The sequence below is a fragment of the Lemur catta genome, chromosome 18, assembly GCF_020740605.2.
Source record: "Lemur catta isolate mLemCat1 chromosome 18, mLemCat1.pri, whole genome shotgun sequence".
Lineage (NCBI taxonomy): Eukaryota > Metazoa > Chordata > Mammalia > Primates > Lemuridae > Lemur > Lemur catta.
Window position 1 is genome coordinate 6,276,576 of NC_059145.1, and position 19,035 is coordinate 6,295,610.

Sequence of the window (19,035 nt, forward strand, 5' to 3'; positions counted from 1 at the left end):
GTAAGACCTTATCTCAACAACAACAAGAACAAGAAGAAGACTGAAGAAGAAGAAAATGAAAATGAGTAAGTGACAAAGTCCACAATTGAGTTATGGCTAAGAATCTTATGTCCCATTTATTCTATGAGGCCAGTATTACCCTGATAACAAAATTAGACAAAGATATCACAAAGAAAGAAAACTATAGACCAACATCTCTTGTGAGTATAGATGAAAAAAATCCTCAACAAAATATTATTAGCAAACCAAATCCAGCAAAATGAAAAATGTATTTATATACCATAACCAAGTAGGATTTAACCCAGGACTGCAAGGTTAGTTCAAAATACAAAGATCAATCAATGCAATACATCATATATTGATAGAATAAAGTGGGGAAAAAAAGATCTTCTCAACAGACACACACACAAAAAATCTGACAAATATGAAAAAGTAGGTATAGAAAAGAATTTTCTCTACACGAAAGGTCATCTACCAAAACCACAGCTGATGCCACAGTTAATGGAAAAGACTAAATGCTCTCCCCCTAAGATCAAGAACAAGCAAGGATGTCTGCTCTCTCCAATTCTATTCCACATTATACTAGAGAGGTTCAAGCCAGGGTAATTAGGCAAAGGGAGGAAAAGTCATCTAGTTTAGAAAGGATGAAGAAAAACCATTTCTATTTACAGATGACATGGCCATGTATAAAGAAAATCTAAAAAAATTCCTTGAAAAAATTATTAATAAACGAGTTCTATTAGCTAATAAGCTATTAATAAATAAGCTGAGAAAGGTTGAAAGATACAATAAACAAAAATCAATTATTTTTCATATACTTGTAATGAACAATATGAGAATGAAATTAGGAAAACAATTTCATTTATAATAGAATCAAGAATCAAGAAAGAATACTTAGAGATAAATTCAACAAAAGAAGTGCAGAATGCGTAAACTGAGAATTACATAACATCCTAAGAATGAAAGATGACCTAAATAGATGGAAAGTCATCCCTTCTTCATGGATTGGAAGACTTTGATGGCTAAGATGGCAACACTGCCCAAACTGGCCTAAGGATTCAGCACAATCCCTAGCAACATCCCAACTTGCTTTTTTTTTCTTTTTTTTTTTTGGAAATTCACAAGCTGGTCCTAAAATTAATATGAAACACAAAAGATCCAGATAAGTTCAAAATGATCTTGAAAAAGGACAAAGAAGACTCACACTTTCCAATTTCAAAAATACAGTAATTAATTACTACAAAAATACTGTTATTAACACTGTGTGATACTGGCATAAGGACAGATATATAGATCAAGAGAAAAGAACTGGGAGTCCAGAAATAACCCCTTACGTATTTATACCCAACTGATTATCAACATGGGTGCCAAGACCATTAAAATGGGTAAAGAATACTGCCCAAACCAGCACAGCTCAGCTCCAGTGGCAGCTTCTCCTTGTGAAATAGAAGGGCAGGGAGGTGGCCTGGGGAGGGAAGAGTAGAGCATGCATCCAACATTCTGGCTATTCAGGACTGCCCCAGCGACTAAAGTCTGTCTCATCTGACTGGGAGCACTAACAGAACTGCATAGTTTGGATGTCCGGGGTAGGGTTGGTGCTTGTTGTAGAACTAGAGCCTCATAATAGGCCTCACAATCAGAAAAAGGCACAAACTTATGACTTCCCCTTGGGAGAAAAGAATGAAGCATTCAGGCTTTTCACAAAGTTACCAGATCTGGGAAGCTGAAAGACAGCATGCTTTAGATGCCTGAGGACCACTGAGAACAAAAAAGAGCAGGGCAGCTTCTTGCTATGGCACAGGAGAACCTCCACTAGCAAAGAAGGACACAAGAGGGAGCAAGATACTAGAACCTCCCAAAAAAGAAACCAGTAAACCTCTCTAACTAGGGAACTAAATGCATAAGCCCACAGAAGTCATGGATTAAGAGGCCCCTAAAATCTCTTGCTGGGATGACTGGTAAAGGTCTTCGCCAGAATGAAGCCAGTCTATAAAGACTAGATAGAGGTAGCTGATTTTGCAAATGTATAAAGTTCAACAACAAAACTAAATACATAAAAAATCACAAAGCACACAAAGAAACAGAAAAACATGGCCCAGTGATAGCAACAAAATAAATCTCCACAAACCAACCTCAAAGAAAAAGACAGCTATCAATTACCTGACAAAGAATTCAAAATAATTGTCTTGAAAAAGTTCAATGATCTACAGAAAACTAAACGAAATCAGGAAAACCATGTATTAACAAAATGAGAATTCCAATTTAAAAAAACTATAAAAAGAACGAACAGAAATTCTGAAGCTGAAGGATACAATTAAATTAATTTAAAAATTCACTAGAGGAATTGGAGAACAGACTTGATCAAGCAGAAGGAAAAAAAAATCACCAAAATCAAAAACAAATAATTTGAAACTATGGAACTGAAGGAGTAAAATAAAAAAGAATGAAGAAAAGTGAACAAAATGTAAGGATTTAGGGGACACCATTCAAGCAGACCAATATACCCATTATGGTTATTTCAAAAGGAAAACAAAAAGAAAGGGATAGAGAGCTTATTTGAAGAAATAATGATCCAAACCTTCCCAAAACTGAAGAAGAAAAGGACATCGAATTTACAGAAGCTCAAGATTCTAACAAAGATAAACCAAAGAGGCCCACAAGGAGAAATGTTATAGTTGTTCCTGTGCATCTGTAAGAAATTAGTTCCATGGCCGGGCGTGGTGGCTCACGCCTGTAATTCTAGCACTCTGGGAGGCCAAGGCGGGTGGATCGCTCGAGGTCAGGAGTTCGAGACCAGCCTGAGTGAGACCCTGTCTCTACTAAAAATAGAAAGAAATTATCTGGCCAACTAAAAATATGTATAGAAAAAATTAGCCGGGCATGGTGGCACATGCCTGTAGTCCCAGCTACTCGGGAGGCTGAGGCAATAGGATCGCTTAAGCCCAGGAGTTTGAGGTTGCTGTGAGCTAGGCTGACGCCACGGCACTCACTCTAGCCTGGGCAACAGAGCGAGACTTTGTCTCAAAAAAAAAAAAAAAAAAAGAAAGAAATTAGTCCCAAGACTCCCACAGATACCAAAATTAAAGGATGCTCAAGTACCTTATATGAAATAGTATGGTATTTGCAGATAACCCTACACACATACTCCTGTATAGTTTAAATAATCTCTAGATTATTTATAGTACCTAATACAATGTGTATATATTTGTATACTTTTATTTGTATTAATTTTTATTGTTGTATTTTAACTTTTTTTTTTTGAGACAGGGTCTTGGCTCGGTTGCCCAGGCTAGAGTGCAATGGCATCATCATAGCTCACTGCAACCTCAAACTACTAAGCTCAGGCAATTCTCCTGCCTCAGCCTCCCAACGAGCTGGTACTATAGGTGTGTGCCACCAAACCCAGCTAATTTTTCTATTTTTTTATAGAGAAGGGGTCTCACTATGTTGCCTATGTTACCCAAGCTGGTCTTGAACTCTTGGCCTCAAGTGATCCTCCCACCTTGGCCTCCCAGAGTATTAGGATCACAGGCGTGGGCCACCATACTCAGCCTTTGTATTGTAAATTTTCATTGTGTTTTTTCCTCATGTGTTTGCAATCTGTGGTTGCTTAAATCCAGAAATGTAGGCCTGCAGGCATAGAGGGCCAACTATATAATTAAACTGTCAAAAGTCAAGGAAAAAGTGAGAATCTTAAAAGCAGCAAGAAAAACAGCTCATTGTGTACAAAGCAGCTCACATTAGATTTTAAGTAGATTTCTCAGCAGAAATCTTACAGGCCAAAGGGGAGTGGGATAATATAGTCAAGGTGCTGGGGGGTGGGAGTGGGAAGACGCTGCCAACCAAGAATACTATCACCAGCAAAACTGCCCTTCAAAACTGAGGGAGAGAGTTCTCATCACTGGATCTGATGAGAGGAGTACATCCGGATCAGAAGATGTCAGGCCTGGAGAAGCTTCCTAAAGGCAAGCACCAGACGCATTCACACAGAAAACAAACCATGTCCACTGAGAAGCAACTGGAAGCTTTGAACATCTTGTTCAGTAAGAACCCATACCCAAACCCCAGCCTTCAGAGAGAGATGGCCTCAAAAACTGACACATATCTGACAGTACTGGAGATTTGGTTCAAGAACCACAGAACAAACCTCAAGAAAGCAAAATGCAAGCATATACAGAAAAAACAAGAAGCTCAACAGCAACAGATATCTGAGGGTGGAGTCAAGAGCAGTACCTGCCAGAGAAATGCACACACACAACCCAGATCCCTTAACGATGCCTATCCTGTAGCCCTCATTTATGCACATCACCAAGGCACCCTCACACCAACTCAGCTTATACCCCAATGTTAAAGTCCCTACAAATGTCTTTCTTGGCCACAAAACTGTCCATTTCGGCTACTGCCAAGAGCCTAACGTTTACTGCCTTGATCCCATATTGGAACCCCAGATTGGTTCTCCATGCTTCAGTTCTAATGTTTTTGGCTATTCACATCTACAAAGTAGGGAGAGACACTAGATGTAAAAGGTCACACGTAATAATTCCCATTCAAGAGAATATTAGAGGCAGACAGACCCAAAAACATGGATGGATTTCAAAAACATTCTGTAGCGAAAAAGAAAGACACAAAAGGCTACATAATGTATTAATTCCATTTATATGAATTCCTAGAGCAGGGAAAACTCATTTCTTGTGGCAAAAAGATTAGCGGCTGCCCATGTGGAAAGAATTAAATGGAGGCACAAAACAAATTTATTGAGGTGATGGAAATGTTTTGTGTCTTAATTAGGGTGAGAATTGCCTGGGGGAATAAATTCATCAAAACACAGGGGAAAAAAAAACTGAAGGAGAAACAGACTTTCCCAGATAAACCAAAGCTGAGGGACTTCATCACCACTAGGCGTACCCTAAAATGTTAAAGGGAAAGGTGAAACAAAAGGACGCTAGGCAGCAACAATAAGGTATACAAAAATTAAAAATTCACAGGTAGGCTTGGGCATTGTGGCTCATGCCTGTAATCCCAGCACTTTGCAGGGGCTGAGGCAAGAGGATCACTTGAGGCCAGGAGTTTGAGACCTGCCTGGGAAACACAGTGAGACTCTTGTCTCCATAAAAAATAAAAATAAAGAAATTTAGCTAGGTGTGGTGGTACATGCCTGTGGACCCAGCTACTAGTGAGGCTGAGGCAGGAAGACTGCTTGAGTCCCGAAGTTCAAGGCTGCAGTGAGCTATGATCAGGACACTGCATACCAGCATGGGCAACAGAGTAAGACCCTGTCCTGTCTCTTTAAAAAAAAAAAAAAAAAAAAAATGTTAAAGTAAATATATATACAAATACAGAATAATGTAATGATGGTGCATAAAGCATTCTTAATTCTGAATTAAGTGTAAAATAGAATGTAAAATACAAAAGCACAAAAAATTACAAAACTATATTAATTGGATACACAATATAAAGATATAATTTGTGAAGCCAGTAACAAAGTGGGTCTGAGGAGATATAAAAGAGAATTTTTGTATACAACTAAAGTTACATTGTTAACAGCTTAAAATAAACTGCTATAAGATGTTTTATATAAACCCATGGAGAATGCCTATAGAAGAATACACAAAAATAAAATGAGAAAGGAAACAAAGTATGTCAATACAAAAAAATCAACAAAATACAAAGGCAGCAAGATAGAATAAGAGGGACAAAATAGCTACAAGTCAGGGAAAAAACAATTAACAAAATGGCAATAATAATTCTCTCCCTGTGATTAATTACTCTAACTGAAGACGGATTAAACTCCTCAATCAAAAGACAGAACGGCTGAATAGATAAAAAACATGATGCAACTGTGTGCTATCTACAAAATGCTCGCCTTAGATTTAAGGAGACACAGAGGCTGAAAGTGAAAGGATGGAAACAAGATATTCTATGTAAATGGTAAACAAGAGAGCAGAGGCAGCCATACTTACTATTAGACAATTTTCACTTTTAATTCAAAAACTATGACAAGAGACAAAGAGCACATGATATAATGATAGTACAGTCAATGCACAAGGAAGATATAAAAATTATAAATATGTAATTTGCCTAACAGCAGAGCACCCAAATATATGAAGCAAACACTGACACAACTGAAGGGATAAATAGCAACACAAAAAGATTTTTAATACCCCACTTTACAATAATGGAGGGAAACACAGAAGATCAATAAAGAAACAAAGGATTTGAACAACACTAAAGACTAACTGGACCCAACAGACGTATACAAAACACCCCACCGGGCCGGGCGCGGTGGCTCACGCCTGTAATCCTAGCTCTGGGAGGCCGAGGCGGGTGGATCGCTCGAGGTCAGGAGTTCGAGACTAGCCTGAGCAAGAGCGAGACCCCATCTCTACTAAAAATAGAAAGAAATTATCTGGCCAACTAAAAAATATATATACAAAAAAATTAGCCGGGCATGGTGGCTCATGCCTGTAGTCCCAGCTACTAGGGAGGCTGAGGCAGTAGGATCGCTTAAGCCCAGGAGTTTGAGGTTGCTGTGAGCTAGGCTGATGCCACGGCACTCACTCTAGCCCGGGTAACAAAGTGACACTCTGTCTCAAAAAAAAAAAAAAAAAAAAACCAAAACACCCCACCGAACAGCAGTAAGATACACATTCTTCTCAAAAGCACATAGAACATCCTCCAGGACAGATCACATGTCAGGTCATAAAACAAGTCTTAATAAACTCAGGAAGTCTGAAATCATACTAAGTATCTTTTCTGATCAGAATGCAATCAATAAGCAATGCAAAAACTGGAAAATCCACAAATTAAACAATACACCATTGAACAACCAATGGATGAAAGAAGATACCACAAGGAAAATTAGAAAATATCTTGAGACAAATGAAAACAGAACATACATACCAAAACTTACGGGATGCAGCAAAAGCAGTACTGAGAGATACTTTTATATTGGTAAATGCCTATGTTAAAAAAGAAGAGAGAGGCCGGGCGCGGTGGCTCACGCCTGTAATCCTAGCACTCTGGGAAGCCGAGGCGGGTGGATCGCTCGAGGTCAGGGTTCGAGACCAGCCTGAGCAAGAGCGAGACCCCGTCTCTACTAAAAATAGAAAGAAATTATATGGACAGCTAAAAATATATATAGAAAAAATTAGCTGGGCATGGTGGCGCATGCCTGTAGTCCTAGCTACTCCGGAAGCTGAGGCAGTAGGATCGCTTGAGCCCAGGAGTCTGAGGTTGCTGTGAGCTAGGCTGACGCCACGGCACTCACTCTAGCCCGGGCAACAGAGTGAGACTCTGTCTCAAAAAAAAAAAAAAAAAAAAAAGAGAGATCTCAAATCAACAACCTAACTTTATACCTCAAGGAATAGAAAAGGAAGAACTAAACTCAAAGTTAGCAGAGGGAAAGAAACAATGAAGACTAAAGCATATGTAAACGAAATAAAGCATAGAAAATTAGGGAAGAAAAAAAAAAAGTAAAACCAAGGTGGTTTATTTTAAAAAACAACAAAAACAAAAGTGACAAGCCCTTAACTATATTAACTAGGAAAAAAAGAGAGAAGATTGAAATAACTAAAATTAGCAATAAAAGAGACTTTAAAAGTAATGTTATAGAAATAAATCAGATAATAGATTACAATGAACTATTACAAGCTAACAAGTAGAATAACCTAGAAGAAAGGGACAAATTCCCAAAAAGATAGAACCTACTAAGACTGAATCATCAGGAAATAGAAAATCTGAAAAGTGCTTTAAATATTAAGGAGATTGAACAAGTAATCAAAAATCTCCTAAGAAAGAAAAGCCCAGGAATACATGGGCTTCACTGCGGAATGCTACCAAGCATTTGATACTTCTCAAACTCTTCAAAAACTGAAGACTTTCTTTCTTCCACAAACTTCCTTTCTCATTTTATTTTGTTTATCTTATATAGGCATTCTCCATAGTTCCAAAATCATTCTATGAAGCCAGTATTACTCTGATAATGAAACCAAAGATACTACAAGAAAAGAAAGCTATAGAACAACACCCCTTATGAATACTGATACAAAACCCCTCAACAAAATACTAGCAAATCAAACTACAGTACATTAAAAGGAGTATACATCATGACCAAGTAGAATTTAATCTTGGGACACAAGGATGCTTCAAAAATAGGAAAATCAATCAATAGAATAAATCACATTAAAAGAATAAAAGACAAAAGAATCATATGATCACCTCATTTGATGCAGAAAAGGCATCCTGACAAAATTAAACCACCTTTTATAATAAAAACAAAAAACACTCAACACACCAGGCGTGGTGGCTCACACCTGTAATCCTAGCACTCTGGGAGGCCGAGGAGGGTGAATCATTTGAGCTCAGGAGTTCGAGACCAGCCTGAGCAAGAGCAAGAACCCATCTCTACTAAAAATAGAAAGAAATAGCTGGACAACTAAAAATATATTTTAAAAAATTAGCTGGGCATGGTGGCACATGCCTGTAGTCCCAGCTACTCGGGAGGCTGAGGCAGAAGGATTGCTTGAGCCCAGGAGTTTGAGGTTGCTGTGAGCAAGGCTGATGCCACGGCACTCTAGCCCAGGCAACAGAAGACTCTGTCTCAAAAAAAAAAAAAAAAACCACACACACTCAACAAACTAGGAATAAAGGCTGGGCATGATGGCTCACGCCTGTAATCCTAGCACGCTGGGAGGCCAAGGCGGGAAGATCCTTTGAGCTCAGGAGTTCGAGACCAGCCTGAGCAAGAGCAAGACCCCGTCTCTACTGAAAATAGAAAGAAATTAGCTGGACAACTAAAAATATATATAATAGAAAAATTAGCCAGGCATGGTGGCACATGCCTGTAGTCCCAGCTACTCACGAGGCTGAGGCAGTAGGATTGCTTGAGCCCAGGAGTTTGAGGTTGCTATGAGCTAGGCTGACGGGACAGTACTCTAGCCCAGGCAACAGAAGAAGACTCTGTCTCAAAAAAAAAAAAAAGGGAGATAAAAGAAATGTACACGGAAAATGATACAACACTGCTGAATGAAATTAGAGAAGACAAATAAGCCAGGCTTACTGGCTCACACAAACAGCAAAAACACCTTAAATGATGTTCAATTTATCACTAATCATCAGGGTAACAGAAATCAAAACCACAATGAGGTATCACCACACACTCATTAGTATAGTCACTATCAAATAAACAGAAAATAACAAGCGCTGGAGAGGATGTGGAGAAATCAGAACACTTGTCCCCTGTGGTGTGATTATTAAGTGGTGCAGTGACTATGGAAGACAGTACAGAGGTTTCTCAAAAAATTAAAAGCAGAATTTCATGCGATCCAGCAATCTCATTTCTAGGTATATGTCCGAAACAATTGAAAACCAGATCTCAAAGAGATATTTTACATAACCATGTTCAATGTAGCATTACAATAGTCAAATTGTGAAAACAAGTTAAATGTCCACCAGCCGATAAATGGATAAAGAAAAGGTGGTATATATACACTGGACTGTGTTATTTAGCCTTTAAAAAGAAGGTAATCCTGTCATATGCTACAATAGGAATGAACCTTGAGGATATTACACGAAGGGAAACAAGCCACTCACAAGACGACAAATACTGCAGGGTTCCACTTATACGAGGTATCTAAAGTAATTAAACTCCTAGAAACATAAAGTAGAATGGTAGTTGCCAGGCACTGTGCAGAGGGAAAAATAAGGAATTACTGTTTAATGGGTATTCAGTTTCAGTCATGCAAGATGAAAAAGTTCTAGATACCTGCTTTTTTAACAATGTGTGTATAGTTCATAATGTACATTTAAAAACTATGTTATGTGCTTTTATTCATAATTTTTTAAAAAGACATGAAGCACTGATGCATGATACAACATGGATGAACCCTGAAAACATTATGCTAAGTGATAAAGCCATATTGTATGATTCCATTTCTATGAAATGTATGCAGATAAATCTATAGATTGGGGGAAACTGAAGGAAGACTGATAAAGAGTTCAGAGTTTCTTTGGGGGATGATGCAAATGTTTGTACAACTCTGAATGTACTAAAAACTACCAAGTTATAAATTTTAAAAAGATGAATTTTATGGTATATAAATTATATTTCAATAAAGCTGATAGGAAAAAATCTATTATGGTAAACAACTTTGTGAAATCTTCTGTTTAAGGATACTGTTTTATCTTCAATAACTATACTGTATAATGTTCATGTCTTGAAAGATTTGTTTCTTCTTCTTCTACTAGAATAGGATACTCTGCTACTTACTGTATTTTTATTTATTCATAATCCTCATTCCAGAAGGGATATAAGACACTCAAGACCTTCAAATAAGTATTATAGAACACCATCATTTTTTGTCAAAACCACATGTCCCTGTTGTCCACATAACAGGTGGACCTACCTTATGTTTAGTCAAAAGAAGCCTAATACCCAACCAAGTCTACTTGCTTGCTTGGAAACTAACAACTGGATTTAAACCTTAGGACCAGAGCCTCTCAATCACTTGTAATAACAGATTGAATCCCAAAAAGTTTGGAGATTTTTTTTTTAAAGACAGGAAATGGGGAGCAGGAGCAAAAATGTTATTGAGACTTACTAAAAGGTGGGGCAGGAGGACACAGAGCTTCTCGTAAAACTTTATTTCTGAAAATAAGTGGAAATCTGGTTTTCAAAACTCAGATCCTTCTACATAATTCTACATCGTTCAAGTGATAATCCTTCCCTCCCAGTTCATACTTCACTGTTCCAATAAAATACCAATTTCAAAATGACAATATTATGAGCACTTTCTCAAATCCCTTTCTATCACTGTCAGAAGTCCTTACCTGGTTCAGGGAGCTCAGCCTGTGGTGTTAAACTGGGAATTCCTGGCTCCTTTTCCATGTCCCCAAGGCTGGTATTGGATTTATCACAAATATTCAACTGTGACCCAACTGCATCTAAGTGGCCAGCATGATTCCGATCTGTTTGTGCATCCTCTGGTATGTTTGTTGAAGGAGGAGTTCTACACTCTAGAAATTCATCCTGCCTCTCCTGTACAGGGTCACTAGGAAGCAAGACCCCAAAGGCACCCTCAGAGTTTTCTTTCTCCCTAAATCTGTTAGTGCGCTTACGAGGTTTAGCACGCCTTTGGTTTAAACGCTGCCACCGCTTTTTAGGCACCGCTTGATTTACACCATTGTGTTCATCATTCACACCGTTCATTTCAGAGTCCAGCTGTTGGCCTTTTCTGTTTTCAAAACCCGGGCCTTTTTTGGGAATTGTGTCAGGGTCAGGCTGTTTAACCTTGTTACGGAAATGAATGTCAGGAAGATCAGCAGCACCTTCTCTTGTTAAATGGCCCATTAACTGAAGAGGCTCCTCTTTACCAGGGTCTTCTGTACCACCTCTCAATGAACCTCCACTTTCTCTGTCTCCCTGCAGTGCAGGCTCGAGAGACACAGCTGGAAGCCGGTTCAGTTTTCTTTTGCGCTCTGTCTTTAAGGCTTTTCGGTTCACTGTATTCTTTCCCATTTGAGCTGAAAAAGCATCTCGCAATTTGGATGATGGCTTTGATCGTCCACAGTTGCGCCTAGTCACACAGTTTGAACGACTTTTGCCAGAAGCAGGAAGATCTCTTCTGTCAGACATGAAGCCAGGTAAAGATGCAGACAATTCCCCAGACAGTGCACAGTCAGCCCTACTAGGGCTAGGATTGGCTGAGTCCTGAGTGCCATCTCCATTTTTTTCTGAATTGTGGGTGGAGCCTCCTGAAACCAAAACCTTAGAAGCCCCTACAGGACTACTGGTAGAACAGTCTCCTCGACTAGGACTCCGATAAGAGACCAAGTTGGGCGCCGTCATCAACCGTTGTTCCTTGGTCTTACTATCATGCATATCTTTCAACATCATTAACAAAGTACTGAATTTGTAGTCTGGTTCTATAGGTAAATGATTCTGACTAGAAGCAGAAGAGAAAAGTAATGGTTTTGGTGGCTTTGATGTTCCAGAGTCACTGACATCCTCACCTAAGGATCTGTAAGAGAGTTCCTTTAACTCTGACAAAACATGTTTCACCACCGCTGTTTCTATGTCACTTGAATCCCTGGTTTTCTCATGCATGTTGTTCAGTAGTTTTAACCCATCTACTTTTCCACTTTTAGAAATGCTGGCCAAAGGAGAGCCTTTCATATCAGAAGAGCAGCATTTCAAACTGCAGTCCTCATTTGTAACTGGGGGTTCTACTATAACTGGGTTTTCTTTATGTTTGTACTTTATACTTCGAAACTTAGGCTGTTTGCTTTTCAAATGTAATAGAGCTTGATTTGTTGTTCCACCTTTTATTAGTGAGTTGTCACTGGAAATGCTTGATGACATGTTGAATTTTGGAGAAAGACCATCATTTCTGAAATCCGACTGGGGTTTATGGACAAGAGTGGACACTGTAAGATCAGAGAGATTAACCGGAGATGTCTCAGTTCTGGGCTCTGCTGTCTTAGTGCAATCCGCTAAATGGTCTGTATGTGAATTAGCAATGAGAGACTTCTGTTTTGTTTTTACCCTAGAGTTTGTGGCAGGATACCTAGAATACTTGATCTTTTCATTTTTCTGCATAGATAACATGTTTTCTTTTCTATCAAAGGCATCTGTAATTTCAAGGACACTGTGATCAGACTCTGAGTTGTGTTCTATGGGATCCAAATCACTGCTTCCATCATCAGAAGTGGTACAGATACTAATGGAATCACTTCGCTTTTCCTCATCACCTGCTCCAATATAGCAGAGCTGCACTTTGGAACTGCACACCAGGCCTCGTTGGGGTTTCTTCTTCTCCCCAGAATGTTTTGAGATCAAGGCACCCTCAGGCAAGCCCAGTAAAGAGTCACAATTTGAAGTCTCAAATTCTTTCTTTGCAGTGTTTTTTCCACAAGAAGAAAACAGAAAACTTCCTGGGGCAGTGTTGGACCCTGTGAGGCTGTTTGCTATCCTGGAAAGTTCATTAGACGCCTGCTTATCAGATACATCCCCAGAGATAAAGTTTAAGCCAAGGTTCTCTGAAATCTTTCCCCCCCGTTCTTCCTTACGTGCTTCAAATTGCATGAGGCCCTTTTTCACACTAGTCCTTTTTGGATTATCAGAGCTCTTTCTGGCTCGAGACTTAGCGCAAGGCTTTTCCTTCTCATCTGCAGAATGTTCACAATCAAAAGCCAGAGATTTCAAGCAGCCATTAAGCAATATGTCATGTTCTGATTCAGGATCATTTGTACAGTCCTCAAATGGCATATCTTCCTCGCTGTCCAACTTGATTGAACTGGTAACACATTTTCGGTTTTTTGACCCCTTGGGAACATCATACTGTTCAGCAAGACCGACACTGGCTTCCCATTTACTCAAAATTTTCTGAGGAACCTTAAATTTAAAGGAGAAAAAGAATATCACTTATCACAGAAAATGGGAAGGAGAACAAGGAAATGATCAATAAACACTTCTCAAATTAGAAGCTTTTCCAAACCTGCTGGACTTCTTCACATTATGAATGTATTTAACCATTTTTAAGTGTACAGTTAAAATGTACAATGTACATTTTACATTTTAACTGTACACTTAAAAAGGGTATTAAGGCCCTTTTATGGGACTGGCCAGGTAGGTAGCACCTGAACTCACCTACAGCTTAACTTAACAGAAATTCCTCAACACTACTGCCTCCAATAAGATCTATCATTAGAGGAAGGATTGATCTCAGAAACACTCGACTTCCCCTACATTCATAACACAAAGGAATGAACCATAACTTAGACTAAAACTGATAACATTACATTTCTAAATCAAGGAAGACCCAGACCCTCCCTACTTACTCCATTATATCTTAGAATAAGGATTTATTTTCTTCCTGACTTATGAAGGGCAAGCATATGTTCACTTGCCTTAAAAAGAAAGCAAAAGGCTAAAGAAGATGAATATGGAAAAGATAGGTCAAGAAGTACGAGCAGGCCAGATCTACCCCCTAGGAGTGCTGAAATTTGAAATTCTAGTTTTCACTAGCTACATGGCTAATCAAGACTCTCCATGTTACATACAAACTGGATTATAACTAAGCTGTCTCCTGGCTTCATTGTGTAGATACAAAGACACCCTGGGAATAACGACATACATAAGTTCTTTTCTTGATTCCTCACAGCATGAGGACATTGAGGCTCTATGAAAAACATCTAACTTTTCCAGACTCTCATTTCTTTCCTTGCCTCCATATGATAGATATTAGTCAAGGTTCTACCTACCAGTTAGTGTTCACAAACACTTTTATACTTGTGAAGGGGATGTTCTGCAAAGTATGCAAAAATTAAGGTCACTAGATAGGTAACCTCCTCTTATAAGGGAATAAACTGATCATCTTTTACATACAAACACACACCCACAAATTCTCTTAACTGCAAAAGAGTAAAACAATTTTCCAGAACCTGAAAGCATTAATTAATGAAATCCTCTAAAGAGGGCTGATAAATCTACATAGCTAAAAGGCTTAACAAAAACTTATACCTCCCCACTCCCAATCATCCAAAATATTAGAAAGCATGAAGTTAACCCCTTCATCCTAACAGTAAAACATACTATTTTTAAAGCATCAACCTCAAACATATTTTATACTTCTAACCCTCACAACAGTTCTACGAGGTAGATGTTATTACACTAGTTTCAGAGATAAAGACACCAAGTCATAGAGGAATCAAGTTATAAGTGGCAGACCATGCATACTAACTAAATTATTCTAATTATGATTTTTTTTTTTTTTTTTTTTGGTGAGACAGTCTCACTCTGCTGCCCTGGCTAGAGTGCCGTGGTGTCAGCCTAGCTCACAGCAACCTCAAACTCCTGGGCTCAAGCAATCCTTCTGCCTCAGCCTCCCAAATAGCTGGGACTACAGGCATGTGCCACCATGCCCGGCTAATTTTATATATATATATATATATTTTTTTTAGTTGTCCAGATAATTTCTTTCTATTTTTAGTAGAGATGGGGTCTTGCTCTTGTTCAGGCTGGTCTCGAACTCCTGACCTTGAGCAATCCTCCTGCCTCAGCCTCCCAGAGTGCTAGGATTACAGGCGTGAGCCACCTCGCCCGGCCTTAATTATGATTTTTTTTTAAATAGTTTAAAACTATTTAAAAACGGGAGTATAAAACATCAATCTAAGAAAAACTATTTCCCCTTCTAGAATTGACTATGAAAGAATATTAAACCATAGAGACAGACAGAAGAATAGAGGTACAAAGAACTGAGGGGCAGGAAGGGAAAATGGGGAGTTATTGCTTAATGGGTAGAGTTTCAGTTTTACAAGATGAAAATAATTATGAAAACTGATGGCTGCACATTATGAATGTTAACATCATTTAGCTGTACACCTAAAAATGGTTAAAATGATAAATTTTATGTTATGTGTACTGGAACACAATTTTTAAAATGGAGGCAAAAAGTATTTAAAAAAAAAAAAAAAATCAGCCAAAATTTTCTCGGCCAATTTTAACTCAAAACATCAAGCTAAAGAAACAAAGACACAACGTTCATCATTAAAATATAACCAGTTTTGAAACTGCAAACTTAAGCACTGGCAAACATAAAAAAGAAAACTGTTAAAAGCCTTATCTTTCTCGTTTTTAAGAGAAATAATGAGTCCAGAGAGTGAAAAGCAGAGTATTTCATTTTAGTGATCACTTTTTTCTCACATAAGAAATAACAAAAGACTGGTCATGTTATGTCATGCTGTAACTTCTCTGGGTGTAACGACAGAAGTAGCTGAAAACATTTCTAAACAAATTGAGTATAAATATTTCTAAAGCTAGCCCCAGATCACTGCAAAAAACAACAACAACAAAAACCCTGCTTCCTAGCTATTTTCCCAAAGACATCCTAATACCAAAAGAAATAACCTATTTCAAAACCATAATGCTTCTTCCTTGTCTTCCCTCTGCCAACCCTCAAATAGATAATTTTTTAAAGGCCTTTTATTTTTTTCCCCCCACCTTATGCCTATATCCTTTTTCTTTCTGTTTTCCTCTTCTCCTGAGGACAGGTAGCTCTTCAAATTGATGTCTGCCTTCAAACATGACGATTGCTTTTCCAGCCACCCAGGCTCTCTCAGAAGGGTCTCCGAAAGCCTCCACGTAGTACTGCCGATAGGGTCTCCGGTTGGAAACTAGGTAAGGACAAGAACCAATGTCATTACTTCAAAAACATGACTGCTAATCATCAAGAGAACAGCCACACCATTGTTGTCAAAGAAGCAAACAGTTAATATGGTAAAATACCTACTAAACTAGAAAATCTGAAGTAGGTGCCCCCCCCAAAATTTTAAGTATTCAACTGATGTGACAAAAAAATACTTAAGCGTTTATGGAAAAAAAAAAAAAATCAATGGCCTAGTTTAGAAGTGATATATATTCAAAACCAGTTAGAGGCTGATTAGCTAATCACAGAGCAAATTAAGATGGCACGTCTGTAGTCCCAGCTACTCAGGAGATTGAGACACAAGGATCACTAGAGCCCAGGAGTTCGAGGCTGCAGTCCACTTTACCCTGGGGCCTTCGCATGGATTTCTCAGAACAACCAACACTAAAAAATAAGGGGTACAGTCCTGATAGTATAGCTACTATAAATTTAATGACTTCAGAGAGGGCAAATTCAGAGTCAAAAATTGCTTCTGGGCTGGGCGAGGTGACTCACGCCTGTAATCCTAGAACTCTGGGAGGCCGAGGCCAAGGCCAAGGTGGGAGCACTGCTTGAGGCCAGGAGTTCGAGAACAGCCTGAGCAAGAGGAAGAACCCATCTCTTCAAAAAATAGAAAAAATTAGCCAGGCATAGTGGCATGCGCCTGTAGTCCCAGTTACTCAGGAGGCTGAGGCAGGAGGATTGGTTGAACCTAGGAGTTTCATGTTGTCGTGAGCAATGATGATGCCACGGCACTCTGGGGGGGGAGGGGGGTGACAGAGTGAGACTCTGTCTCAAAAAATAAATTAATTAATAAGTAAAAATACAAATCCAGTCTAGAAAACATTACAATCCAATTTATCTAGCATATATATCTCTTCCATACACAGCATTTTAGCATCTTTTACAGCATTAAAAAAAGGTTACAACAGAAACAGGGTCAGAGCCGGAGATTCTAACTATCCACCGTTAGGATCTCCACTTGAAAGAAAGGAAAGGAAAGGAAAGGAAAGGAAAGGAAAGGGACGGAGGGAGGGAGGGAAGGAAGGGAGGGAGGGAAGGAAGGGAGGGAGGGAGGGAAGGAGGGAAGGAAGGGAGGGAGGGAGGGAAGGAGGGAAGGGAGAGAAGGAGGGAAGGGAGGGAGGGAGGGAGGGAAGGAGGGAAGGAGGGGAGGGAGGGAGGGAAAGAAAGAAAGAAAGAAGAAGAAAAAAGAAAAGAAAAAGAAAAAGAAAAGAAAGAAAGGAAAGGAAAAGAAAGGGGAAAAAGGTCAGGCGCGGTGGCTCACGCCTGTAATCCTAGCACTCTGGGAGGCCGAGGCAGATGGATCGCTTGAGGTCAGGAGTTCAAGATCAGCCTGACCAAGAGCGAAACCCCGCCTCTACTAAAAATAGAAAGAAATTATATGGAGAGCTAAAAATATATATAGAAAAAATTAGCCAGGCATGGTGGCACATGCCTGTATTCCCAGCTACTCAGGAGGCTGAGGCAGAAGGATCGCTTGAGCCCAGGAGTTTGAGGTTGCTGTGAGCTAGGTGGACGCCACAGCACTCTAGCCAAGGTGACAGAGTGAGAGGGAAGGGAAGGGAAGGGAAGGGAAGGAAGGGAAGGAAGGGAAGGAAGGGAAGGGAAGGGAGGGAGGGGAGGGGAGGGAAGGGAAGGAAAGGGAAGGGAAGGGAGGGAGGGGAGGGAAGGGAAGGGAAGGGAAGGGGAAAGGACAGGACGAAAGAAAGGGAAAGAAGAAAAGGAAGGAAGGAAGGCAGGCAGGCAGGCAGGCAAGGGAGTGAGCTACAGAGGCTTCACAATTTGTCACTTTTTTCAGAAGGAAATGCAAAGCATTTTATATGAAAATTCACTTTAACTCACATATAATTCCATTACAACAACCACATCCTGTTTCAAAACACAAAAAAGAATCCAAACATCTCTTTGAAAAAACAGGAAAAGTCTACTTCCTTCAGAATGCAAAAAGAAAATGAAAGGGGAGGACAGATTTATAAACTGAACTATAGAACAAGTATAAACTGAGATGATTTTTAAAACTCCTAGCTATGCAGTAATTGGAAGAGTAGACCCACTCCCCCAAAGTACATTTCAAAGGCAGTTTCTCTTATAAATGCTAGTTTCAAAAGTTTACAAATGGTTGTTTATCTATAAAAACAAGGCTTCATAATGAAATTAAAACTTGGTTAACTTTTCTGTTTTTAGTCTATTTGAAAAAGAAACTAAGAAAAAACCAAACTCCTTATTTCCCATCTATTGAATTAAAATCTTCAATAGAAATCACCTATAAAGGAGATTAAAATTGGTTAAGATATACCTATATAGAGATTCTTAAAGTTAATTTGAGAACAAATCATTCTCCCATAAATAAATAAATTCAACTAACAGATCAAAAACTTCTGATGTGCCAATACTACAAAGAGAAAAAAAAAGAACTCGCTGCCTAATGGATAAGACATATATAAAGAGCAGATCAACCCCCTTGCCATGTGATACCCTGCACCACCTCAGGACTCCAACGAGAGTCCCCACCAGTCAGGAGGCCCTCACCAGATAAAGCCCCTCGAATTCTTAGCCTCCAGAATGGGTAATGTAGCTTGGAAGACTCAGTAGAAGGGTGACCTAATCCTGGAAAAAGAGAGGCTGTATGGCAGTTACAATCCTGGAATCCAGAAGGAAGTACACCACTTCATAAACTCTGAGATGCCAGAGATGGAAAGTTGTACATTTATTTTACATACCACTAAGAAATGGAGGAAAAAAAACCACAAAAACAAACAAAAAGCCATCACCTTGATATGGTCAATATATCAATTTAAAGATACATGTTAATTTCATATTTTGTTTTTAGAAT

General features: G+C 39.1%; 1 protein-coding gene across 5 annotated transcripts in view; it reads right to left on the reverse strand.

Moving 5' to 3' along the window:
- Positions 1-19,035, reverse strand: part of NSD1 (nuclear receptor binding SET domain protein 1) — a 157,745-nt gene that overhangs the window by 71,959 nt on the left and 66,751 nt on the right. For all 5 annotated transcript variants that reach the window (XM_045530593.1, XM_045530592.1, XM_045530594.1 and 2 more), the window contains 2 exons: positions 15,998-16,170; positions 10,828-13,390 (listed from right to left, as the gene is read on the reverse strand). In XM_045530593.1, coding sequence (XP_045386549.1) covers positions 10,828-13,390; positions 15,998-16,170 — 2,736 coding nt within the window. The remainder of the gene's footprint in view (positions 1-10,827; positions 13,391-15,997; positions 16,171-19,035) is intronic.